The 27,099-nt window shown below is 40.6% G+C and overlaps 1 protein-coding gene across 1 annotated transcript in view; it reads left to right on the top strand.

The window, feature by feature from the left end:
• FAM186A (family with sequence similarity 186 member A) overlaps nt 1–27,099 on the top strand; it is an 84,284-nt gene that overhangs the window by 30,690 nt on the left and 26,495 nt on the right. The window contains exons 2-4 of the mRNA XM_024992441.2: nt 6,969–7,185; nt 8,101–8,271; nt 18,897–25,806. Of these exons, the coding sequence (XP_024848209.2) occupies nt 6,969–7,185; nt 8,101–8,271; nt 18,897–25,806 (7,298 nt within the window). The remainder of the gene's footprint in view (nt 1–6,968; nt 7,186–8,100; nt 8,272–18,896; nt 25,807–27,099) is intronic.

Here is a 27,099-nt window from a genome sequence, read left to right on the forward strand (position 1 = left end):
TTGCATGGATGTATCCAATTTTCCCAACATCATTTGTTGACAGATTGTCCTCTCCCATTAAAAAGCCTTGACACTCTCATCAAAATTATTTGACCAGGGACTTCCCTAGTGGCCCAATGGCTAAGACTCCACACTCCCAATACAGGGGATCGGGGTTCAATCCCTGGTCAGGGAACTAGATCCCACATCCCCCAACTGAGAGTCCGAGTTCCGTGACTATAGATCGTGCATGCTGCAGAAGATCCAAGATTCCGAGTGCCACAACTAAGATCCAGCACAGCCAAATAAATTTTTTTAAGTTAAAAAAAATTATTTAACCATATGTGTGAAAGCTTGTTTCTGGGCTTTGTATTCTATATGTCTCTTATAATTAAAATATGTCATTTAACTACTGTAAATTTACAATAATGATTGAAAATGAGACGTATGAGATCTCTAACTTCATTCTTCAAGACCATTTTGGGTATTCGGGGTTCCTTGAGATTCCACATGAATCCTAAAGATGTACTTCTATTTCTGCACAATCATTGAGGTTTTGCTAATGAGTGCAGTAGCTGTAGATTCGTTCAATAGTATTAATGTTTTAACATTGTCTTTAGCCTTCTTGGTTGCTTATTATGAATAATTTTATTCTTCTGATGCTACTGTAATTAGAATTGTTCTCTTAATTTCCTTTTCCAATTTTAAAAAGTTTTTTATTTAAAATTTTTTTATTAAAAAAATTTATTTATTTTTGGCTGTGCTGGGTCTTCGCTGCTGCATGCAGACTTTCTCTAGTTGCGATGCACAGGCTTCTCATTGCAGTGGCTTCTCTTGTTTGGAGCACAGGCTCTAGGGTGCATGGTCTCAAGTAACTGGGATGCTAGGGCTTAGTTGCCCTGCGGCATGTGGAATCGTCCCCAAGCCAGAGATCAAACCTGTGTCCCCTGCATTGGCAGGCAGATTCTTAACCACTGAACCACCAGGGAAGTCCACAATTGATTTTTTAAATTCGATTTATTTCAACTAAACTAAAAAAAAAAAAAATGGTTCACCCATTTTTCACGCCATCCCTACCTCCACCTCTGGTAACAATCAAATTCTTCTTTGTAGCTATGAACTTAGTTTTATTTTAGATTTCACATGTAAGAAAGATCATATGGTATTTCTCTTCCTCTGACTTATTTCTCTTAGTGTAATGCCCTCAAAGTCAATCCATGTTGTTGCAAATGGAAAACCTTTATCTTTTTCTACAGATGAATACTATTTCATTGTATATTTGTGTAGGTGTATATAATACACATACATTTATCTGTTCATTATTGATGGATGCTTGGATCGTTTCCGTATTTTGGCTATTGAAAATAATGCTACAGTGAACATGGGAATACATATTTGTTTTCTAATTACTATTTGTATTTTCTATAGCTAAAAATACCCAAAAGCAGAATTCCTGGATCATATTGTAGATCTATTTTTAATTTTTTGAGGAACCTCCATTTCGTTTTCCATAGTTATTGTTATTCACTCACTAAGTCATGTCTGACTCTTTGCGACCCCATGGACTGCAGCACACCAGGCTCCTCTGTCCTCCACTATCTCCCAGAGTTTTCTCAAATTCATTTTTACTGAGTTGGTGGTGCTATCTAGCCATCTCATCTCCTGCTGCACCCTTCTTTTGCCTTCAATCTTTCCCAGCATCAGGGTCTCCAGTGAATCCGCTCTTAGCATCAGGTGGCCAAAGTATTGGAGCTTCAGCTTTTTTTTTTCCATAGTGGCTGCACCAATTTACTCCACTAATAATGCATGAGGATTTCCTTCTCCCCACATCCTTGCCAACACTAACAAGTGTTATTATTTCCAATCTTTTTGATAACAGTCATTCTAACAGGTGTGTGGTACATTTCATTGTGATTTTGATTTCCATTTTCCTGATGATTAATGACAGTAATTATCTTCTTATGTACCCATTGAACATCTATATGTCTTTGTTGGAAAAATGTCTATGTAGATCTTCTGTCCATATTTTAATCAGATTGTTTGGGTTTTTGCTATTGAGTTGTATGAGTTCCTTATATATTTTGAATATTACCCCCTTATCAGACATATGATTTGCAAATATTTCCCCCCACTCAGTAGGTTGCTTTTTCATTTTGTTGATGGTTTCCTTTGCTGTGAAGAAGCTTTTTAGTTTGATGCAGTCCTACTTGTTTATTTTTGCTTTTGTTACCTTTGCTATGGTGTGAAATCCAAAAAATTATCACCAAGAACAATGTCAAGGAGATTACTGCCTATGTGTTTTCTTCTGGAATTTTTATAGTTTGAGGTCTTACATTCAAGTTTCTCATCCATTTTGAGTTAATTTTTATGCATGGTGTAAGATAGCAATCCCCAGTTTCTTTCTTCTGTATGTGGCTGCCGTTTTTCCAGCACCATGTATTGGAAAGACTGTCCTTTCCCCAGCGTATATTCTTGGCTGCTTTGTCGTAAATTTACCGTATGTGTGTATGGGTTTATTTCTGGACTTTCTTTTCTATTCCATTGATCTGTGGGTCTGTTTTTATGTCATATTGTTTTAATTTCTATAACTTTGTACTATTGTTTGAAATCAAGGAGCTCCAGCTTTGTTGTTCTTTCTCAGTATTGCTTTAGCTATTCAGAGCCTCTTATGATTCCATACAAATTTTAGGGCTTTTTGTTCTATTCCTATAAAAAATGTTATTGGAATTTTGAAAACGATTGCTTTCTATGTGTAGACTGCTTTGGGTGGTATGAATATTTTAATTCTTAGGAGAATTAACAATATTAATTTCTTCATTTCTTTCATTTATGTCTTTCATTTCCAATATATAGGTCTTTCACCTCAGTTAAATTTATTGCCAGGTATTTTTTTTTATGCAATTGTAAATGGGATTATTTTCTTAATTTCTCTTTCTGATAGTTCATTATGAGTATATAGAAAATTAAACATATCTATTTATTTATTAGGCTGCGTCAATCTTAGTTTTGCAGGATCTTTGCTGTGCCATGTGGAATCTTTTGCTGTAGTGCGTGGACTTTCTAGTTGTGGCGTGTGGGCTGCAGAGTGCGCAGGCTCAGTAACTGTGGGGCATGGGCTAGGTTGCTCTGTGTCATGTGGGAGCTTAGCTCCCCGACCAGGAGTCAAATGCATGTCCTTGCATTGCAAGGCAGATTCTCAACTACTGTACCACCAGGGAAGTCCCAGAAAATTAAACATGCTTTTTTTGTGTGTGTGATTTTGTATCCTGCAACTTTGCTGAATTCATTTATTTGTCCTAACAGGTTTGGGGTGTATGTGTGTGTGTGTGTGTGTGTGTGTGTGTAAGCTTTAGAGTTTTCAACATATAATATCATATCATCTGCAAACAAATATTATTTTTTTCTTTTCCAATTTTGATTTTTTTTAATTTATTTTTCTCCCGAATTACTCTGGCTAGGACTTCCAGTAATATGTTGAATAGAACTGATGAGAGTTGGAATCCTTTACTTGTTCCTAATCTTAGAGGAATAACTTTCAGATTTTCACCTTTCAGTGTGATGTTAGCTGTGGGCTTGTCATATATGACATTTATTATATTGAAGTATTTTCCCTTTACACCTGCTTTGCTGAGAGCTTTCATCATGAAAGGGTGTTGAATATTGTCACATGCTTTTTCTGTATCAGTTGAGATGATCATATGATTTTTTCCTTCATTTTGTTAATTTGGTGTATTTCATTCATTGATTTTCACATGTTGAACCATTTTTGTATCCCTGGAATAAATCCCACGTGTTTGTGGTATATAATTCTATTAATATGGTGCTAATTCTATTTAGTATTTTGTTGAGGATTTTTGCAACAAAATTTATAGAGATGTTGATCTGTAGCGGGTTTTTTTTTTTTTTTCAATATCTTTATCCATCTTCGTATGAGGGTAATTCTGGCCACAAAGAATGAATTGAGAAGAGTTCTTTTCCATTCTGTGGGAGAATATATGAGAAGTTGGTAACACTTTTTCCTTAATCACCATGTTATGTGTTAGTTTGTAATGTTATTCTTCATCACTTGGCTTATCAAACTTTGTCTCTGCTCTCCTGTATTTCTGACTTAATTTACTGCAACTGCATTACCTATTTCTGACTGCAGTAATTCTAGCACCTAACATTTGATTACTCTTTTGGCATGGCGATTTGGTTTGCAAAATTCAAATCTCACTGCTGTTGTAAGGAGTGTAGAGGAAGTTAGGTTTATCTGAAGCCAAATTGAGAAAGTAATTGATAAAGTTGGAAAAGATGGAGCAGTGGTTCTCCATCTATCAGATTTACTATGCCCTTTAAAAATATTTTTAACGTCCCTTTTGTTCCTCTGACATGAACTTCCTAGATAAGATATCTACACTCATACTTTAAAAAATTATTATATGAAGGTAAATAAAAGTGCTAAATTTAATAACATGCATTTCAATGTGTAAATTCTAAGTCAAACTTCACTAGAAGACATTACAAAGATGTAGCAGAGGCTTGCATCTTTATGCAGAATTAAAATAAATATGAAAGCTATGAATATAGGCTGAAACAAATGCAGGTTTATTGCAGTGACATTACATACTATTAGCAATAGTGCATTGCTGGTTGGTACTATGGTGAACATTTTATTGGTGAATGGTGAAATTTTATTGGCAAAATCCTAAAGAACATTTTCTTTTGATTTGCATAATATTTGCATTCCTGGAAATTTCAGTAAGCAATTAAACTTGGTAGGAACTTACTTTCCATTTATACTTTAAAAAGAATAAGTTTCTAGGCTCAGATAATTATAAACAGATTTTATGTAACTCATGAATATCCCATTGGACGGAAAATTTATGCGGGATGAGCCAATTCTTAAATATGTATACTGTCCATTGCACATAGGGTGGGCTGGCACAACTTAGCATCCTTTACTAAGTACAATGTGTTCCCTTCCATTCATTGTTACAACCTAAAGGGCTTCTTTTCTTTGGCAGACATTATGACCTTTTTTTTTAAGCTTATAGATGTATCTTTTTTTTTTTTAATTAATTTTATTTTATTTTTAAACTTTACATAATTGTATTAGTTTTGCCAAATATCAAAATGAATCCACCACAGGTATACATGCGTTCCCCATCCTGAACCCTCTTCCCATTTTTGGCTATAGCGGGTCTTCGTTGCTGTGCATGGGCTTTCTCTATCTGTGGTGGTGGGGTGGGGGTTCTACTCTCTGTTGCAGTGTGTGGGCTTCTCATTGCAGTGGCTTCTCTTCTGCATGGGCTCCAGGGACATGGGGCATGGGCTCCAGGCATGCAGGCTTCCGTAGTTGCAGCACATAGCTTCTGTAATTGCAATTCGCGGGCTCTAGAGCACTGGCTCGAGGGCTTCGTTGCTCTGCAGCATGTGTGATTTTCTGGGACCAGGGATTGCACTAGTGTCCCTTGCATTGCAATGCAGATTCTTAACCACTGAACCACCAGGGAAGTCCACCTCTCTCTCTCTTTCTTTTTTTGGCTGAGCTGGGTCTTTTTGCTTTCCGTGGGCTTTCTCCAGTTGTGTGAGGGGGGTCTACTCTTTGTTGCAGTGCTCAGGCTTCTCTTGTGGCTGAGCACAGGCTCTAGGAGCATGGGCTTCAGTAACTGTAGAACCTGAGCTCAGTAGTTGCAGTTCCAGGGCTTTGGAGTAAGAGTTCAGTAGCTGTGGTGCATGAGCTTAGTTGATCTGCTGCATGTGGACTATGCCTGGACCCAACATCGAACCCATGTCCCCTGCATAAGCAGGCAGATTCCTATTCCTGTACCACCAGGAAGTCCCATAAATTTCTAAATGCCATATATGAGGCAGTAATTACCCCCACTGAGAACTACTAGAATAAAGTGATGAACAGAAGAAATTTACTGATAGATTCTTGAGGAGGGGAAATAATGAAATAAAAGTCATGTTGTGGAATATTCCAATAGCTGCTTTCCAGGTGTAAGGGTTAATTTTTTTTTAAGTAATTTCCTTTAATTAGTTTGTTTATAGCTGCTGCTACTAAGTCACTTCAGTCGTGTCCGACTCTGTGTGACCCCATAGACAGCAGCCCACCAGGCTCCCCCGTCCCTGGGATTCTCCAGGCAAGAACACTGGAGTGGGTTGTCATTTCCTTCTCCAGTGCATGAAAGTGAAAAGTCAAAGTGAAGTCGCTCAGTTGTGTCCGACCCTTAGCAACCTCATGGACTGCAGCCTTCCAGGCTCCTCCATCCATGCGATTTTCCAGGCAGAAGTACTGGAGTGGGGTGCTATTGCCTTCTCCATTGTTTATAGCAGCCATAGTCTATAAGGCATTTCACACATGTTACATGTTTCAGATCAACTGTAAACTTAGCATCTCCATTATTTTACAGATGAGTCATGATTGTAGAAAATAATTTTTTAAAGAGTTATCTTTTTAAAAACAATTTTTATTTATTTTTTCAGCTGTGCTGGGTCTTCGTTGCTGTGAGGGTTTTCTCTAGTTGCAGCAAGAGGAGGGCTATTCTCTAGTTTCAGGCTTCTCATTGAAGTGGCTTCTCTTGTGGAACATGGGCTCTACAGAGAGGGGACTTCAGTAGTTGTGGTATATGGGCTTACTGCCCTATGGCATGTGGAATATTCCCAGACCAGGGATCAAACCCATGCCCCTACATTGGCAGGCGGATTCTTAACCACTGGATCACCAGGGAAGTCCACTAAAAATCATTTTAAGGAGGGAGCTAGAGTTAGAATCCAGATGTAGTTTCAAACCAAATATTCTTTTCATTATATCATAGAAATTCTAGGATGAAGGCAGAGAAAAAAATTAAAAGGAAAATCTTAGACTTACAGAAAAATTAGAATTAAAAACTTTTGATTAGAGAACTTTATAGTGACTATCACTGACATTCTGTGAAGACAGGTGATCAAATCTTATTGTCAAACAGGACTTATTACTATAATCTCCCTTCTTATTCTTATAGTATCTTAATATGCAGCTGGCAGACATAATGCAAAATGTGAAGCGTATAATAAATCGCTATACTGCGGATGAAAATATGCATGCTGGAAGGAAAATATCCCTTATAGAACATAAGAAACGGAGAGGAAGCTTGCTGGAGAAAATAGTTGCTTGCGCTAAGACTGCTGAAATTAAAGACAAGACTCTTGCCTACATTCTGGCCTGGCTGGAAGAATGGAGTAAGTTTCCAGAAGTGATTTAAAGTTAATGAAAACCTACAGAACAGAATTATAAGTAAATTTTGAAGGATTAGAAGACTAAAGAAGGAAAGGCTAAGATGGTTAAACAGTTGCACTCTGTTTCAGGAAGAATAAAATAAGGAAAACAAGTTTGCTCACTTAGCATGCTCCTGCCCAGTGTCTTAATGCTTCCTAGTCCCTTGCCTGGAACATTTTCTACCAGGTAGCCACACGGTTTATTCTCTGCTTATATCTCACTTTAAAATGAGGTGTTCTCTGACCATCCCCATTCTCTACACCTGGCACTGTCTGTTATTCTTTGTGTATAGCTTTTCTTACCATCTGGCACACTTTATAATTAATATTTTTTAAATTTTGTTTGTTTCCTTTCACTAGAATATAAATAATAATAAAGTCAGGGAATTAGTTTTATTCAATGCTGTGTCTTCAGCATCTAGAATAGTATATGACAGAGGAGAGTCTAGTTGAGTGAAAGAATGAATAAGCTAAGAATACAAAAAAGAGAAATTTCATTTAGTTACAAGAAATTTCATATAACAGGGGTTATGAAATACTAGAAAACTTACCAAGGGAGTTAATTGGGGTTTTAATCCCCAGTATTAAAGCATATAATCATATTTTAGACCTTTATCCCTGATATCAGGGAATTAAACCAATTAGATACCTTTTAACTATATTTTAAGCATATTTTCATGCCCAAGATTTACTGTTCAGTCTTCTATTCCAAGTCTTTTCTTTTTTCATTTCTTCACAGAGAAAATCCTCAGAATAGAAATAGGTATAAGGTATCTGTATTTCCCAATACTACAATATTGAGTAGGTAGCCAATATTATAAGCCTATATGGTTATAATTATTTTTCTGCACAAAAGTAATTTTTTTTACTCTCTTCAAGATGTCACTTTGTCTGAGATCACTGCAATTGATATTGAAGAACACCATCACTGTTTAGCACAAATGGAGATGTTACCAGAAACGTTCAAAGCTATTGAGAACAATGTCAAGATACTAAGCAGAATTAGTATGTTTTTGCTTGAAGAAAAGAAGAAACAAAAGAAAAAAACAGGTAAGAGTGCTCTAAGACATTGGATATAGATTTTACTTTTTCTAAAAACAGCTTTATTGAGGTATAATTTACATCCCATAAAGTTTACCCACAATAGTTGTATAATCCAATGGCTTTTAATACATTTAGAGTTGTGCAACTATCACCACAGTCTAACTTTAGAACATTTTATGATCCACAAAAGATCCCTCAGGCCCATTTGCAGTCAATCCTCATTCCCACCTTCAGCCCCAGACAATCAATAATCTATTTTCTGTCTCAATAGATTTGCCTTTCTTGGATATTTCATAAAATTGAATCATATTTCACATAGTCCTTTATGTCTGGCTTCTTTCATTTAGCATAATGTTTTGACGTTCAGCCGTGTTACAGAATGAATCACAGTTTCTTCCTTTCTAGTGCCAGTTGTACACCACTGTTTGCATATACCAGACCTTATTTATCCATTTACCAGTTCATTTGCATTGCTCCCACTTTTTCGTGTTTTTGAATAATGCCACTATGAACACACATGTATGTTTTTGTATGAACATAAATTTTCATTTCTTTTTGGAGATACCTAGGAGCAGAATTTCTATGTCATTTATTTATCTATTGCTGGTAAACATATATTTAACTTTTTAAGAAATTATTAGCTGATTTCCCAAGTGATAGCACCATTTCAATTTTCATCAGCAATGTATTAGGGTTCCACTTATTTCACATTTTCAACAACACTTGTTATTGTCTTTTTTTTCTTTTTTTTAAAGTATAATTGCTTTACAATGTTGTGTTAGTTTCCACTGTCTTTTTTATTTTACTTTCTTAATAGCTGTGAGGTGGTTTCTCATTGTGGCTTTAATTTGCATTTCCCTGACTAATGATGTTGAGCACTTTGTCATGTGCTTATTGGTCATTCCTATATCTTCTTTGATGAAGCATCTATTCAAATACTCATTTTTATTATTGAGTTTTAAGAGCTTCTTAGATATTCTGGATAACAAGTCCTTTTTCAGAAAAATAATTTGCAAATGTTTTCTCCCAGTCTGTGGCTTGTCTTTTCATTTTCTTAATGGTGCCTTGAAGCCCAGAAGTGTTTAATTCTGATGAAGTTCCATCAGTTTATCTTTTTTTTTTTTTCTTATATGGATCATGGTTTTAGTGTTGCATTAAGAACTTGTATTATTCAGGGTTCAACTCTGAACCAAAAACCCTGAACCAAAAGGAGATTATATTTTATCTATCCATCGATCTAGCACACTGCACTTTGGAACATATTTTGTATTATTTTAATCCTTTTAAATGTACTGGGACTTGTTTTATAGCCTAGCATATGATCTATTCTGTAAAGCATTTCATGTGCTGTTGAAAAGAATATACACTACATTGTTGTCAGATAGAGTGTTTTACAGTTTGTTTATATTGTTCTACTCATATATATATATTTATATATATATTCAATGATTTTCTATCTAGTTCTATCCATTATTGAGAGTGGGATATTGAATTTTCCAATTATTATTGTTATTTCTCTTGAATTCTGCCAGTTATCGGCTTCCTGTATTTTAAGACTCGGTTGTTAGGTACACTTATGATTATAACTGTGCAGCTTCCTGATGAATGGATGCCTTTATTTTTATAAAATGTCCTTTGTTGTCACTAGATACATTTCTTTTTCTTTGCCTTAAAGTCTATTTTGTTTGATACTTGTATAGTCTCTCTAGCTCCGCTGTGGTTATTGTTCAGTTCAGATATTTAGTCATGTCTGACTCTTTGAAACCCATGGACTACAGCACAGCAGGCTTCTCTGTCCATCACCAACTCCTGGAGCTTACACAAACTCATGTCCTTTGAGTCAGTGATGCCATCCAAACATCTCATCCTCTGTTGTCACCCCTTCTCCTCCTGCCTTCAATCTTTCCCAGCATCAGGGTCTTTTCTAATGAGTCAGTTCTTCACATCAGGTGGCCAAAGTGTTGGAGTTTCAGCTAAAGCATCAGTCCTTCCAATGAATATTCAGGACTGATTTCCTTTAGGATGAACTTGTTGGATCTCCTTGCAGTCCAAGGGACTCTCAGGAGTCTTCTCCAACACCACAGTTCAAAAGCATCAATTCTTCCGTGTTCAGGTTTCTTTTGGTTCAACTCTCACATCCATACATGACTACTGGAGAAACCATAGCTTTGACTAGATGGACCTTTGTCAGCAAAGTAAGGTCTCTGCTTTTTAAAATGCTGTCTAGGTTTGCCATAGCTTTCCTCCAAGGAGCAAGCATCTTTTAATTTCATGGCTGCAGTCACCATCTGCAGTGATTTTGGAACCTGAGAAAATAAAATCTGTCACTGTTTAAATTGTTTCCCCATCTATTTGCCATGAAGTGATGGGACCAGATGCCATGACCTTCATTTTTTAAGGCTGAGTTTTTAGCCAGCTTTTCACTCTCCTCTTTCATTTTCATCAAGAGGCTCTTTAGTTCCTTTTAGCTTTCTGCCATAAGGGTGGTGTCACCTGCGTATCTGAGGTTATTGATATTTCTCCCAGCAATCTTGATTCCACCTTGTGCTCCATCCAGCCCAGCATTTCATATGATGTACTCTGCATATGACAGAATGATCTCTGTTTGTTTCCAAGGCAAACTATTCAATATCACATTAATCCAAGTTTATGCCCTGACCAGTAATGCTGAAGAAGCTGAAACTCAATGGTTCTATGAAGACCTATAAGACCTTCTAGAACTAACACCCAAAAAAGATGTGATTTTCATTATAGGGGACTGGAATACAAAAGTAGGGAGTCAAGAAATACCTGGAATAGCAGGCAAATTTGGCCTTGGAGTACAAAATGAAGCAGGGCAAAGGCTAACAGAGTTCTGTCAAGAGAACACACTGGTCATAGCAAATAACCTCTTCCAACAACACAAGAGAAGACTCTGCAGATGGACATCACCAGATGGTCAATATCGAAATCAGACTGATTATATTCTCTGCAGCTGAAGATGCAGAGGTTCTATACAACCAGCAAAAACAAGACCAGGAGCTGACTGTGGCACAGACCACGAACTGAGACAAATTCAGAGTTAAACTGAAGAAAGTAGGGAAAACCACTTGATGATTCAGGTATTACCTAAATCAAATCCCTTATGACTATACAGTAGAAGTGACAACTAGATTCAAGGGATTAGATCTGCTAGACAGGGTGCCTGAAGAACTATGAACGGAAGTTTGTGACATTGTACAGGAGGCAGGGATCAAGACCATCCCCAAGGAAAAGAAATGCAAAAAGGCAAAATGGTTGTCTGAGGAGGCCTTACAAATACCTGTGAATAGAAGAAAAGGGAAAGGAGAAAATGAAACATATGCCCATTTGAATGCAGAGTTCCAAAGAATAGCAAGGAGAGATAAGAAAGCCTTCCTCAGCAATCAGTGCAAAGAAATAGAGGAAAACAATAGAATGGGAAAGTCTAGAGATCTCTTCAAGAAAATTAGAGATACCAAGGGAACATTTCATGCAAAAATGGGCACAATAAAGGACAGAAATGGTATGGACCTAACAGAAGCAGAAGATATTAAGAAGAGGTGGCAAGAATACACAGAAGAACTGTACAAAAAAGATCTTCACAATCCAGATAATCACCATGGTGTGATCACCATGAGCCAGACATTCTGGAATGCAAAGTCAAGTGGGCCTTAGAAAGCATCACTATGAACAAAGCTAGTGGAGGTGATGGAATTCCAGCTGAGCTATTTAAAATCCTAAAAGATGATGCTGTGAAAGCACTGCACTCAATATGTCAGCAAATTTGGAAAACTCAGCAGTGGCCACAGGACTGGAAAAGGTCAGTTTTCACTCAAATCCCAAAGAAAGGCAATGCCAAAGAATGCTCAAACACACAATTGCACTCATCTCACACACTAGTAACATAATGCTCAAAATTCTCCAAGCCAGGCTTCAACAGTATGTGAACCATGAACTTCCAGATGTTCAAGCTGGATTTAGAAAAGGCAGAGGAACCAGAGATCAAATTGCCAACATCCGCTGGATCATCAAAAAAGCCAGAGAGTTCCAGAAAAATATCTACTTCTGCTTTATTGACTATGCTAAAGCCTTTGACTGTGTGGACCACGGCAAACTCTGGAAAATTCTTAAAGTGATGGGAATACCAGACCACCTGACCTGCCTCTTGAGAAATCTGTATGCAGGTCAGGAAGCAACAGTGAGAACTGGACGTGGAACAACAGACTGGTTCCAAATCAGGAAAGGAGTATGTCAAGGCTGTATATTGTCACCCTGCTTATTTAACTTATATGAAGAGGACATCATACGAAATGCTGGGCTGGAGGAAGCACAAGCTGGAATCAAGATTGCCAGGAGAAATATCAATAACCTCAGATATGCAGATGACACCACCCTTATGGCAGAAAGTGAAGAGAACTAAAGAGTCTCTTGGTAAAAGTGAAAGAGAGTGAAAAAGTTAGCTTAAAACTCAACATTCAGAAAACTAAGATCATGGCATCTGGTCCTGTCACTTCATGGCAAATAGATGGGGAAACAGTGGAAACAGTGGCTGACTTTATTTTGGGGGGCTCCAAAATCACTGTAGATGGTGATTGCAGCCATGAAATTAAAAGATGCTTGCTCCTTGGAAGATAAGTTATGACCAACCTAGACAGCATATTAAAAAGCAGAGATATTACTTTGCCAAAAAAGGTCCATCTAGTCAAAGCTTTGGTTTTTCCAGTAGTCATGTATGGATGTGAGAGTTGGACTATAAACAAAGCTGAGCACCAAAGAATTGATGCTTTTGAACTGTGGTGTTGGAGAAGACTCTTGAGAGTCCCTTGGACTGAAAGGAGAACAATCCAGTCCATTCTAAAGGAAATCAGTCCTGAATGTTCATTGGAAGGACTGATGCTGAAGCTGAAACCCTAATACTTCCGCCACCCGATGCGAAGAACTGACTCATTTGTAAAGACCCTGATTCTGGGAAAGATTGAAGGCGGGAGGAGAAGGGGATGACAGGATGAGATGGTTGGATGGCATTACCAACTCAATAGACATGAGTTTGAGTAAACTCCGGGAGTTGGTAATAGACAGGGAGGCCTTGCATGCTGCAGTCCATGGGGTCACAAAGAGTCAGACACAACTGAGCGACTGAACTGAACTCTGTATATAAGTTAAATTAACAGGGTGACAGTATACAGTCTTGACATACTCCTTTCTCAATTTGTAACCAGTCCATTGTTCCATATCTGTTTCTAACTGTTGCTTCTTGACCTTCATACAGATTTCTCAGGAGGCAGGTAAGGTGGTCTGGAATTCCCAACTCTTGAAGAATTTTCCAGAGTTTGCTGTGGTCCACACATTCAAAGGGTTTGGAAGTCAATGAAGCAGAAGTAGATGTTTTCCTGGAGTTCTCTTGCTTTTTCAATGATCCAACGGATGTTGGCAATTTGATCTTTGGTCCCTTTGCCTTTTCAAAATCCAGCTTGAACATCTGGAAGTTCTTGGTTCACGTACTCTTAAAGCCTAGCTTGGAGAATTTGAGCATTTCTTTGCTAGCATGTAAGATGACTGCAGCTGTGCAGTAGTTTGAGCATTCTTTGGCATTGCCTTTCTTTGGGATTTGAGTGAAAACTGACCTTTTCCAGTCCTATGGCCACTGCTGAGTTTTCCAAAGTTGCTAGCATATTGAGTGCAGCTCTTTAACAGCATTATTTTTAGGATTTGAAATAGCTCAGCTGGAATTCCATCAGCTCAGCTAACTTTGTTCATAGTGACACTTCCTAAGGCCCACTTGACTTCGCACTCCAAGATATATGGCTCTAGGTGAGTGATCACACCATCGTGCTTATCTGGGTCATTAAGATCTTTTTTTGTATAGTTCTTCTGTGTATTCTTGCCACCTCTTCTTAATATCTTCTGCTTCTATTAGGTCCATACCATTTCTGTCCTTTATTGTGCCCATTTTTGCATGAAATGTTCCCTTGGTATCTCTAATTTTCTTGAAGAGAGCTCTAGTCTTTCCCTTCCATTGTTTTCTTGTGTTTCCTTGCACTGATCACTTAGGAAGATTTTCTTATCTCTCCTATTCTTTGGAACTCAGCGTTCAGATGGCTATATCTTTCCTTTTCTCCTTTACCTTTCATTCTCTTTTTTTTCTCAGCTATTTGTAAGTTCTCCACAGGCAACTATTTTGCCTTCTTGCATTTCTTTTTCTTGGGGATGGTTTTGATCACCACCTCCCATACAATATTATGAACCTCTGTCCATAGTTCTTCAGGCACTCTGTTTATAAACATTGGATCTAATCCCTTAAGTCTATTGTCACTTCCACTGTATATAATCATAAGTGATTTCATACAGTTTTCATACAGTTTCATACACCACCTGAATTTTCTAGTGGTGTTTTTTCTACTTTCTTCAATTTAAGTCTGAATTTTGCAATAAGGAGTTCATGATCTGAGCCATAGTCAGATCTCAGTCTTGTTTTTGCTGACTGTATAGAGCTTCTCCATCTTTGGCTGAAAAGAATATAATCAATCTGATTTCTCTATTGACCATCTGGTGATGTCCATGTGTAGAGTCATTTCTTTTGTTGTTGGAAGAGGGTGTTTGCTGTGACCAGTGCATTCTCTTGGCAAAACTCTGTTAGCCTTTGCCCTGTTTCATTTTGTACTCCAAGGCCAAACTTGCCTGTTGCTCCAGGTATCTCTTGACCTCCTACTTTTGCATTCCAGTCCCCTATAATAAAAAGGACATCTTTCTTGGTGTTAGTTCTAGAAGGTCTCGTAGGTCTTCATAGAACCGTTCAGCTTCAGCTTTTTCGGCATTTGTGGTTGGTGCATAGACTTGGATTACTGTGATGCTGAATGATTTGCTTTGGAAACAGAGATCATTCTGTCATTTTTGAGACTGCACCCAGGTACTGTGGTTATTGTTAGTATAATTGAATCTAAGATGTGTTGCTTATATTTGGATCTTTTGGGTTTTTTAAAAAAATACAATCTGACAATCTCTGACTTTTAGCTCAGTTCAGTTCAGTCATGTCCAACTCTGCAAACCCATGGACTGCAGTAAGACAGGGTTCCCTGTCTATCACCAACTCCCAGAGTTTACTCAAACTTATGTCCATTGAGTCAGTGATACTACCAAGCATCTCATACACCCTCAGTCTTTCCCAGCATCAGGGTCTTTTCAAATGAATCAGTTCTTCACATCAGGTGGCCAAAGTATTGGAGTTTCAGCTTCAGCATCAGTCCTTCCAATGAATATTCAGGACTGATTTCCTTTAGGATGGACTGGCTGGATCTCCTTGCTGTCCAAGAGACTCTCAAGAGTCTTTTTCAGCACTACAGTTCAAAAGCATCAATTATCTGGCTTTCAGCTTTCTTTATAGTTCACTCTAGAGTTTTAGCTGGTGTGTTTAATTAATTCACATTTAATGTAATTATTGATATGGCTGGATATATATCTGCTATTTTGCTCATGTATCTTTTTTTTCCTTCTATTATTTTCTTGCCTCTGTGTTAAATAGGTATTTTCTAGTGTACCTTTTAATTCCACTTTTTCTTACATTTTCTTAGTGTTAGTTATAGGAATTGCAGTATACATCTTAAATTATCACAATCTTTTCCAGATTGGTACTAACTTAATTCCAGCGAAATATAGAATCTTTGCTCCAATAGTTCCACCCTCTTCCTCTCCTTTGTGCTTTGCCATGTACACTACATATTTAAGTCCAACAATATAGCTTTATAATTATTGTTTTATATGCTTGTCTTTTAATTAACTATGAGAGGAAAAAGAAAAAAATATTTTTGCTGTATTTTTATTTACCTACATATACTAGTGCTCTTTATTTCTTTGTGTGAAAATGCAAAATGTCAACATGAAAAAAGAATGGGAAAAAAAAAGTGACAGATTTTATTTTTGGGAGGCTCCAAAATCACAGCAGATGGTGACTGCACACCACGAAATTAAAAGATGTTTTCTCCTTGGAAGCAAAGCTATGACGAACCTAGATAGCATATTAAAAAGCAGAGACATCACTTTGCTGACAAAGGTCTGCCTAGTCAAAGCTATGGTATTTTTCAGTAGTCATGTACAGATGTGAGTGCTGGACCATAAAGAAGGCTGAGTGCTGAAGAATTAGATGCTTTCGAATTATGGTGCTGGAGAAGACTGTTGAGAGTCCTTTGGACTACAAGATCAAACCAGTAAGTCCTAAAGGAAATCAGTCCTAAATATTCGTTGGAAGTTCTGATTTTGAAGCTGAAGCCCCAGTACTTTGGCCACCTGATATAAAGACCCGACTCACTGGAAAAGACCCTGATGCTGGGAGAGATTGAGGGCAGGTGGAGAAGGCGGTGACAAAGGATGAGATGGTTGGTGGCATCATCGACCCTATGAACATGAGTCTGAACAAATTTCAGGAGATAGTGAAGGACAGGGAAGCCTGGTGTGCTTCATGGGATGGGTGGGTTCATGGGATGGCAAAGAGTCGGACAGACTTAGCGACTGAACAACATGAGAGTTGTACATACGTGTACTTTGGGAAGAGTGTTATTTCAGGGAATGATGTATTACCTTCTAGTAATACAGCATCAAGTTTGGTAGCTATTTTTGAAGAACAATTTTGCTGGATATGAAATTCTTGGAAAGAAATGGCAACCCACTCCAGTAATCTTGCCTGGAGAATTCCATAGACAGAAGATCCTGGGCTACAGTTCAAGGGGTCGCAAAGAGTCAGAGACTACTGAGAGACTAACACACACACACACGTTATTCTTTCAGCACTTTGAATATATCATTCCCTGACTTCTGCCTCCATTGTTTCCAGTAAGAAGTAACCTACTAAATTTCCTGTGGTTCCTCTGTACTGAGTCTCCTTTGATTGTTGAGTCATTTTTCACTTTTTGCTTTAAAGATTCTTATTTTGCCTGCTTTCAACAGTTTGACTATGATGTTCCAGGTATGGCTGTTTCTGTGTTTATCCCACTTAGAATTTGCTGAGCTTCTTGAATGTGTAGATTAATGTTTTTCCACAAATTTGGAATCATTTGTCCATTATTTCTTCCAATATATTTTAAAAGTATTTTTATTTATATATTTTTAAAATTTGACTGTGGTGGGTGTTAGTTGCAGCACATGGGGTCTTCAATCTTCACTGGCGCATGGGGTATCTTTGGTTGCGGCATGCAAACTCTTAGTTGTGGAATGTAGGATCTTGTTCCCTGACAAGGGATCAAACCCAGGTCCCTTGCATTGGGAGAATAGAGTCTTAGCCGCTGGACCACAGAGAAGTCCTCTCTTCAGGTATTTTAAATGCCCCTCTCTCTTCTTCTGGGAACTCTATTGCTTGTACACTGGTATGCTTGATGGTATCCCACAAATCTCTGAGACTTTGCATTTTTCTTTATTGTTTTTTCCTCCCTGTTCTTCAGATTAGACAGTCTCTAGTAATCTAGCATTAGGTTTGCTGGTTATTTTCTTCTGTCAACTCACATGTGCTGTTAAGCCCTTTTGGTGAATTTTTCATTTCCGTTGTTGTACTATTCAACTCCAATTTTTCCACTTGGTTTTCTTTAAGTTTTTTTTTTTAATGTGGACAATTTTTAAAGTCTTTATTGAATCTGATGCAGTATTGCTTCTATTGTTTTACGTTCTAGTTTTTTTACCTCAAGGCTTGTGGGATCTTAGTTCCCTGATCAAGGATCAAACCCACAGAGGACTCTTAACCACTGGACTGCCAGGGAAACCTCTGTTTTTATTTTTAAGCCTGAATTTTAGGGGTTACTTTTGGTTCAGCATAGCTAAGTGGTCAGTCAATGATCAGTCAATGATCAATTAATCCAGATTGATCTAGGAAGGCTTATACTCTTTGCTAATGAATCTGTTTATGGGTTAAAGTAGTATTGTTATAATGTTGCATTGCTCCAGATCAAATCAACCCCCTCAGGCAGCAGAGTTGTCAGTCTTCACAGCCTGTTTCACTCTGGTAGAACCTATACCAGGCCATAGGGCTAGGGAGTTGGAGATGGAAGCAGCTACAAGCTAAAACATCACAGCAAGTTTTTCTTGAACTAATTCTTCTCAATCTGTTGTATGCCTCTAGTCAGTTTCCAAAGTCCTAAAATGGTTGTTTTTGGCAATTTTGCTCAGCTTTTTTCTTGCTCTTTTGGGAAAAATTTGCTGAGTTTCTTATTCAGCCATTTTGAAAATCCCTTCAAATGTTTGCCTTCTATTTTTTGTGATCCTTCTGAAACAACTAAGGTTAGCTTTGACTCAGAAAAGGGGAAAAAGAAAGATAGGAACCCATTAAAGAAAATGGAAAGCACCAAGCATAAAACCAAAGGAAAATTTTGATATTCATCCTAATCTAATCTCAAAATTATAACCTAAAGTAAGTTGAGGTCACAGCTGAGTTCTTCTCCTAAACTCTGGAAGAAGAACTTCTAGATAATTGTGGGGAAAGAGTCATTCTTTTGAAAATATTGAAAATTATTTGGGGGCCAAATTTCCCTAATGAAACTTCATTCTATATCTATCTGTTAATTTGGGCTAAATTCCTTAGTCTTAAACTTAGAGCACAGCACAAAAGGAGAAATGCAATCTCATTTATGTTTTATGCTTTTTTTTTCTTCTAGCATCTAGAAGTTCTCTATGGAAATCATGGAAAGAAAGAGTTATAAAGCGACCTGCAACAGCTCATGCTTTAAGACCAGATCAGATGATTAGTGATCAATTTGCCACAAAAACAAAGGTGTCAGAAATCCAAGATATGCTTCAGGAACTCATAGGTACTGCAATGTTCAATAAACTGGAAAATAATGCTATTAAATATATATCATCAACAACAGTAAACCTTTCTAAAGCTTTGAGTACACTAAATGATGAAGTGAAAGCTATTAACCTCCATACTTCTGATATGTATACAAGTGAGACAGTTGAAAGAGAACAAGAGATTTCCCTGAAGATCATACAAGATCTCAGTAAAAGAAATGAAATGCTTCAGCAAAAACTTCGAGAAGCAGAAGAAAAATATGAACACCTTATTCGATCCAAAGTTGCAGAGCAACAAGCATTGCCCACATCAACACAGAAAGTGTTACCTGAGCCTTCTCCACAATCAGCCATTAGCCAAGCTGACACAGAAAACAGTTTAGACAGTATTTTGGCCAAAGAATTTGAAAACATTGTAGATGAGGCCCCCAAAAAAGGGACCAAAGGCTTGGGGATCAAGTGGGACTCAACTCATTTATATGCAGCCCAAGGTGAAACAACTCCAGATTTAACTGGCCAGCAGAAAAAATCTTCTGGAGAGATCACTGAAGATATGGTATCAGTGAAGAAAGGTGGTGCCTTTCAGAAAGATGGGGCTGACGAGTTCCAGTCACAGAAAAAAAAGCATACAAAAGGCCCATCTAGGCAGGAGACCTCTGAATCGAATGTGAATGATAATAAAGGTAAACAGAAAGTCACAGGGACCAAACTCGATCACCACTTAGAATTACAAGCACTGGATAAGAAGAGAAAAGAAACAAAATCCTTTCCTGAAACCAAATCAAAGTCACTCACTGAATCAAAAAGTCAACATTTTCCTTCCGATTTCCCTTCTGACAAGAGCCAAGGTGGTAAAAGTGGAACAAGTGGTATACTGGAACAACGCAGGGAGGCTAAGTCCGAACATTCACGGAGTAAAAGTCAAACTTCTACAGAGAATAAAGAGGAGCTCACCACTGAGTCAATGGACAGAGATAGCAGAAATGAGATGAGTAGCACACCAGAGCCATCCAGGTTGAGCAAACTTGACCATTCCTCTGAGAAAATAAAAGGAAAGAAACACCGTATCTCTCCAGGAAGCCCTACAGGAAAAGAAGAAAAATCTGAAGAGAAAGATGTGTCAGTCTTCACGAAGAAATTCAAGTCTCTTGAACTTGCTAAATCAGGTATTCCAGATGGCGAAAGTGAGCAGAGTAACCTAGAAGAATTTCAGAAAGCCGTAGTGTCATTCCTTAAAGAGAAAACTGATAACATAGGAAAGCCCTTGGATAAAAAGACTGTGTCAAAAGAAGAGTTATTATTAAAAAGATCAGAAGTTGAGAAATTAGGAATCATAAAGGCAAAAATGGAGGAATATTTCCAAAAAGTGGCTGAAACTCTGACAAAAATCTTAAGAAAATACAAAGATATAAAAAATGAAGGACGAATTGGAGAGAAAGCTTTGAAACAAAAAAAGGCAGTCTCATTTATGCCAGAACGGCATTCTCAGGAACCAACTAGTGCAAAGTCAGAAATTAGCACCTTAATTTCACAGGAGAGGCTTGACCCACTAACTGACAATTTAATACGAATGATCTTGACCGAAATAGAAAGTGAAAGGAATGTTCCAGAAGCCTCAACAGTAGGGACAGACTCTAAAGAGAAGGAAAAACAAGAGCTAGAAAAAAGGAGGTTTGAGATGATAAATAAGAATTTGGAGAAGGAAGAGGCATGGCTCCCAGTGAAGGAGGGAAAGCAAGGGCAACAGAAAGAGAAACAGTGGCAGGAAGAAGAGGTATGGAAGGGACAGCAAAAACACGAGATACAAAAGCAGATCGAGTCAGATGAGAAGCAAAAGCAAAGACAAGAGGAGAGAGAAGGGTATCAGAAGTCAAAGCAGCAGCAGTTGGAAGCATGGAAACAAAAAACGAAACAGCAAGGTGTGCCTTTGGAGGAGGAGAAAGGACAGCAGACGATGCAGGTTCAGAAGGAAGTGAGACATCTGGAGCAAGAAAGCAGTTTGGAGAGAGAGAAGAAGCAGAAGGCAAGGAGAAAGGTAGGGGACTATGAAAGTCAGAAGCAAAAAACCGCAAAGGAGATGAAGACATACGAACAACTAGAAGAGGTGCTCAGTCAGACTTCAATCACATTGTCTCACAGGTGGGAGAGCACACAGAAAGACACGCCGCAGACACACCAAAGAAAAGATTTCATTGGGAATCTTAAGAAATTAGGGGATCTGGCCGAAGGAAAGCATCCCATTCCAATTACTACTCCCATCTCCACACAGTCCTCCTCCCGTGGACCCTCTTCTGTTCCTGGAGCGTCTCTTGCAAAGTCCATCACTCTTACCTCTAGGCTTGCCCAAGCAATGGAAATTGACCTCACTTCTGAAGAGGCCGAGGCACTGGAAACCATGGACAGCTTTAATCAGGTTCAGGCGTTGGGGGAAACTACTACTCCTAAGATGCCTCGGGGTTTGGGAGTGGCTCTCAGTGCAGAGCAGGCCCAAGCTCTGGGGATTCCTATTACCCCTCAGCAAGCTCAAGCTCAGGGCATCATGCTCACCCCTCAGCAGGTCAAGGCCTTGGGAGTCACTCTCACCCCTGAACAAGCTCAGGCACCAGGGATCACTCTCACCCCTCAACAGGCCCAGGCATTGGGGATCATTTTCACCCCTGAAGAGGCTCAGGCACCAGGGATCACTCTCACCCCTCAGCAGGTCCTGGCACTGGGGATTCCTATCACCCCTCAGCAGATCCAGGAAGTAGGGGTTTCTCTCACCCCTCAGCAGGCCCAGGCACTGGGGATCACTCTCACCCCTGAACAAGCTCAGGCTCCAGGGATCACTCTCACCCCTCAGCAAGCCCAAGCACTGGGGATACCTGTCACCCTTCAGCAAATTCAAGAAGTAGGTGCTTCTCTCACCCCTCAACAGGCTCAGGCACTGGGGATTCCTGTCACCCCTCAGCAGATACAGAAAGTGGGAGTTTCTCTCACCCCTCAGCAGGCCCAGGCACTGGGAATCATTCTCACCCGTGAACAAGCTCAGGCACCAGGGATCACTCTCACCCCTTGGCAGGTCCAGGCACTGGGGGTTCCTGTCACCCCTCAGCAGGTTCAAGCTCAGGGCATCAGTCTTACCCCTCAGCAGGCCCAGGCACTGGGGATTTCAGTCACCCCACAGCATATCCCGGATGTGGGGGCTTCTCTCACCCCTCAACAGGCTCAGGCTTTGGGGATTCCTATCACTCAGCAGGCTGAAGCTCAGGGCATCACTCTCACCCCTCAGCAAGCCCAGGCACTGGGGATCACTCTCACCCCTGAACAAGCTCAGGCTCCAGGGATCACTCTCACCCCTCAGCAGGCCCAGGCACTTGGGATCACTCTCGCCCCTGAACAAGCTCAGGCTCCAGGGATCACTCTCACCCCTCAGCAGGCCCAGGCACTTGGGATCACTCTCGCCCCTGAACAAGCTCAGGCTCCAGGGATCACTCTCACCCCTCAGCAGGCCCAGGCACTTGGGATCACTCTCGCCCCTGAACAAGCTCAGGCTCCAGGGATCACTCTCACCCCTCAGCAGGCCCAAGCACTTGGGATCACTCTCACCCCTGAACAAGCTCAGGCTCCAGGGATCACTCTCACCCCTCAGCAGGCCCAGGCACTTGGGATCACTCTCGCCCCTGAACAAGCTCAGGCTCCAGGGATCACTCTCACCCCTCAGCAGGCCCAGGCACTTGGGATCACTCTCGCCCCTGAACAAGCTCAGGCTCCAGGGATCACTCTCACCCCTCAGCAGGCCCAGGCACTTGGGATCACTCTCGCCCCTGAACAAGCTCAGGCTCCAGGGATCACTCTCACCCCTCAGCAGGCCCAGGCACTTGGGATCACTCTTGCCCCTGAACAAGCTCAGGCTCCAGGGATCACTCTCACCCCTCAGCAGGCCCAAGCACTTGGGATCACTCTCGCCCCTGAACAAGCTCAGGCACCAGGGATCACTCTCACCCCTCAGCAGGCCCAGGCACTTGGGATCACTCTCACCCCTGAACAAGCTCAGGCTCCAGGGATCACTCTCACCCCTCAGCAGGCCCAGGCACTTGGGATCACTCTCGCCCCTGAACAAGCTCAGGCTCCAGGGATCACTCTCACCCCTCAGCAGGCCCAGGCACTTGGGATCACTCTCGCCCCTGAACAAGCTCAGGCTCCAGGGATCACTCTCACCCCTCAGCAGGCCCAGGCACTGGGGATCACTCTCACCCCTGAACAAGCTCAGGTTCCAGGGATCACTCTCACCCCTCAGCAGGCCCAGGCACTGGGGATCACTCTCACCCCTGAACAAGCTCAGGCTCCAGGGATCACTCTCACCCCTCAGCAGGCCCAGGCACTGGGGATCACTCTCACCCCTGAACAAGCTCAGCCACCAGGGATCACTCTCACCCCTCAGCAGGCCCGGGCACTTGGGATCACTCTCACCCCTGAACAAGCTCAGCCACCAGGGATCACTCTCACCCCTCAGCAGGCCCGGGCACTTGGGATCACTCTCACCCCTGAACAAGCTCAGCCACCAGGGATCACTCTCACCCCTCAGCAGGCCCAGGCACTGGGGATCACTCTCACCCCTGAACAAGCTCAGCCACCAGGGATCACTCTCACCCCTCAGCAAGCCCAGGCACTGGGGATCACTCTCACCCCTGAACAAGCTCAGCCACCAGGGATCACTCTCACCCCTCAGCAAGCCCAGGCACTGGGGATCACTCTCGCCCCTGAACAAGCTCAGGCACCAAGGATCACTCTCACCCCTCAACAGGCTCAGGCACTAGGGATTCCTATCACCCCGCAGCCGGCTGAAGCTCAGGGTCTGACTCTCACCCCTCAGCAGACCCAGGATTTGGGGATCCCTGCCACCCCTCAGGGCATTGTCTTTACCCCTCAGCAAGCCCAGGCATTGGGGATCCACATCACCCCTGAGCAGGCGCAGGCTCAGGACATCACTCTTACCCCTCAGCAGTCTCAGGCACTAAGAATCCCTGTCACCATTCCACAAACTCAGGATTTGGGGGCCCCTTTCACTTTAGGACAGGCTCAAGCATTGGGGGTTTCTCTCTCTCATGAACAGTTTGCAGAATTAGGGGTTCCTCTCACCTCAGATAAAGTGTATACCTTAGAATATCCCCACATCCCAGAACAAATCCAACCTGTGGAAGCTCCTCTCACCCCAGGGGAGGCCTGGTCCTTGGGTATTACTGTTAGGTCTGTGCAGGACCTAACATCAAGAACTCCTCTCATTAAGGAGCAGCCCTTACCACCCTGGGCTAGGCCTCCTTCAGTACATACATTGAAAACTGGGATCTCTTCCATTACTGATAAATCTGTCACAAAACATGCTCCTCACATTTCTAAGAAGTCACCAGTATCATCTGCTGCTACTGCTGAGAAGTCCCCTATATTTGAGGTGCCTTCTACTCCTTTGCATATATCAAGGTTTCCTCTTAAACAAGCCCCCTCTGAGAAATTCTTGGGAATGAGGATTCCTTCAGACCCTGGGAAGCCCCTGGCACCACAGATTTCTCCTTCCTCCAGACAGACCCCAGTGTCTAAGGATCTATCAACCTCTGTTCCGTTCCCAACACCAGTTCCCAGTCCAATATCTGGGCTCTCTCCCACTCCACAGCAGCCCCTTGAACCAGAGGCCCTTCTTAGTTCTAGGCGATTCTTCATATCTAGGGACTCTATGGCTCCCCAGTCGCCTCTGATACAGAAGCCCCTTCTTGACCTCAGACAGCCCCTTATGTCTGGAGTCCCAGTCAGCTTTGCACAGATTCCCCAAATCTGGGCTCCTCTCTCTCCTGGGAAGCACTTGGTTCCTGGGACCTCTTCCATCCCTCAAGAGCTCTTGAAATCTAGACCCTTAACACTCTCTGAGAAGTTTCAGGCATCCCAGACCTTTGCCACTCGTAAGCAATCTCCTGGGTTACAAGCCCCTTCTACCCTTAGGCAGCATCTGCCACCAGGGACCCTTCCTGGGCACGCTTCCCCACTATGGGTCTCTCCCACCCCTGGGCGTCCCCTGACACCGTTGACTCCCTCAACCCCTGAAAAGCCACAGAAAGGTTTGTCCTCTGCTGTCTCTGAGAAAAGGAAGAAAAGATTGTCAATTATTTCTTCTCTGAAATTGAAATCAGTATCGGTCCATCCCAGTGCTCCAAGTTTCAAGGTAATTCAAGCCCCTTTCACCACTAAGAAGTTCCAAACAGCAGAGGTCTCTGACACTTCTGAAGAAATCCAGATACCCAAAGACCCTTTTGCTGTGAAACAATTTAGAATGTTTAAGTCCCATCTCACCGATTACAAGACACCGGTATCACAAGCCCCTTATGTTGATGAGGGGACCCTTCCTGCTACTCTCATTAAGCCTGTAACGCCACTACCTTCTCTTATTACTACTCAACTACTCAAAACACGGCAGAGCTCACCTTCTGAATGGGACCAGAAATCCCAACTTCCCCCTATCAATAAGCCCTGGGTACTGACTTCAGTTTCAGATACCAAGCAACCCAAGATGATGGTGCCCACTTCCTATCCCCAAGAGCTCAAAGAACAGAACTATTTTGTTGATGTGGAGGCTCAGCGGAAGAACCTGATACTCTTAAATCAGGCCGCAAAATCTTCTATACTCCCTTCACAGCTACACACAGAAGCTAGGAATCTCATAATTGAGACATTTCATACGGACAAAGTTCGGCTGGGATACCTGTTCCGCAAGTACAATGCCTATAGGCTGATCCAGCGTGCAAGGTAAATATGTGTCTAGTTGTCTGATTTAGTCCTGATTTCAAATATCCTCCCTCATTACTCTATCAGTATATATGTATTTGTCAGGTTAGGTATTCTAAAAGATTCTCTTATAGAAGGTTTGTAAGATGGAAGCCTATTTAAGATAGCAAAAGGAGGTATATTTTTTAGAAATAAGAAATGTCATATAACACCCATTTCACTCATATATATCTCTTGCAGAGATTCTAAAATATATTTTGAGGATCATGGTTGATCTCCAAAATATCAACTTCAAAAGTTTAGAAATGCTTGCAGTTATTCTGAATTACTTTAATCTTGCATTCACCAAAAGACCTATGATTCTTTTTTTTTTTTTAATTTACTTTTTATTGCAGTGAAGTTGGACAGAAGAGCTATTAAAGTGGGAGATGGCAGGCAGGTTTATGTACTTCATGTTGCCATGGCAGCTTTGATGCTGGAGTGACCTACAGGAAACATGTTCTAGTCTTGATTTTTAAAACTGAAATTAGCCTGCCATTCTTGGCCTTTGTGTTTGAGGTTGCCAACTTATTATTTTGGGGATTTACAAAACATTTTTTTTTTTATTGTAGAAATTCTTTCCCCTTTACAAAATAGTTAATTTATAATACTGTGTTATCTTATTTGGAGAATTTTTCTAACCTAAAATTACAATATGTCAAATTAAGATCTATGATAGAAAAAGCTATCATTAATTATAGGAACAATTTATGTCATTTATTCAGCAAATATTTATTGAATTCGTACTATTTGGCAAGCACTGCTCTAGATGCTATGGATACAGCAGTGAATAAAACAAAGTACCCTGTTCTCATGATATTTACACTTTTGAGGACTGAATTCATTTGAAAACTAAGCCCTGGAATAACAAGGTGTAAGAGAAAGACATTCAGTGTATAGACAGAAATTCTCATTTCAAGACTGAAGTTACCTTAGAACTGTTGAAATATTTTCTACTCCATAGTGTATTCTTCTCTTCCCAGAATGAATGTTCCTAGTCTTTTAAATCTGTTTTCACACGTGAACACTATCATCCACTTGAGAATTTGAAATAACATGTTTCTGGTCATTCTCCAGTTCGTGTCTTTTTTCCTTTGTTATATTAAATTAAAATATTGCATTCACCTGGTGCAGTATTTTAAAAAATACAAATAGAGTGAAAAGCCTCCTTAATAGTCTTATTCTTGGCCATTAGGCCCCTCCTTCAGGGCTACCCAGGTATTCCACCCAGAGATACTTTCTACATATGTAGCAAAGTACATAGGCTCTTTTATC

The sequence above is a fragment of the Bos taurus genome, chromosome 5, assembly GCF_002263795.3.
Source record: "Bos taurus isolate L1 Dominette 01449 registration number 42190680 breed Hereford chromosome 5, ARS-UCD2.0, whole genome shotgun sequence".
Lineage (NCBI taxonomy): Eukaryota > Metazoa > Chordata > Mammalia > Artiodactyla > Bovidae > Bos > Bos taurus.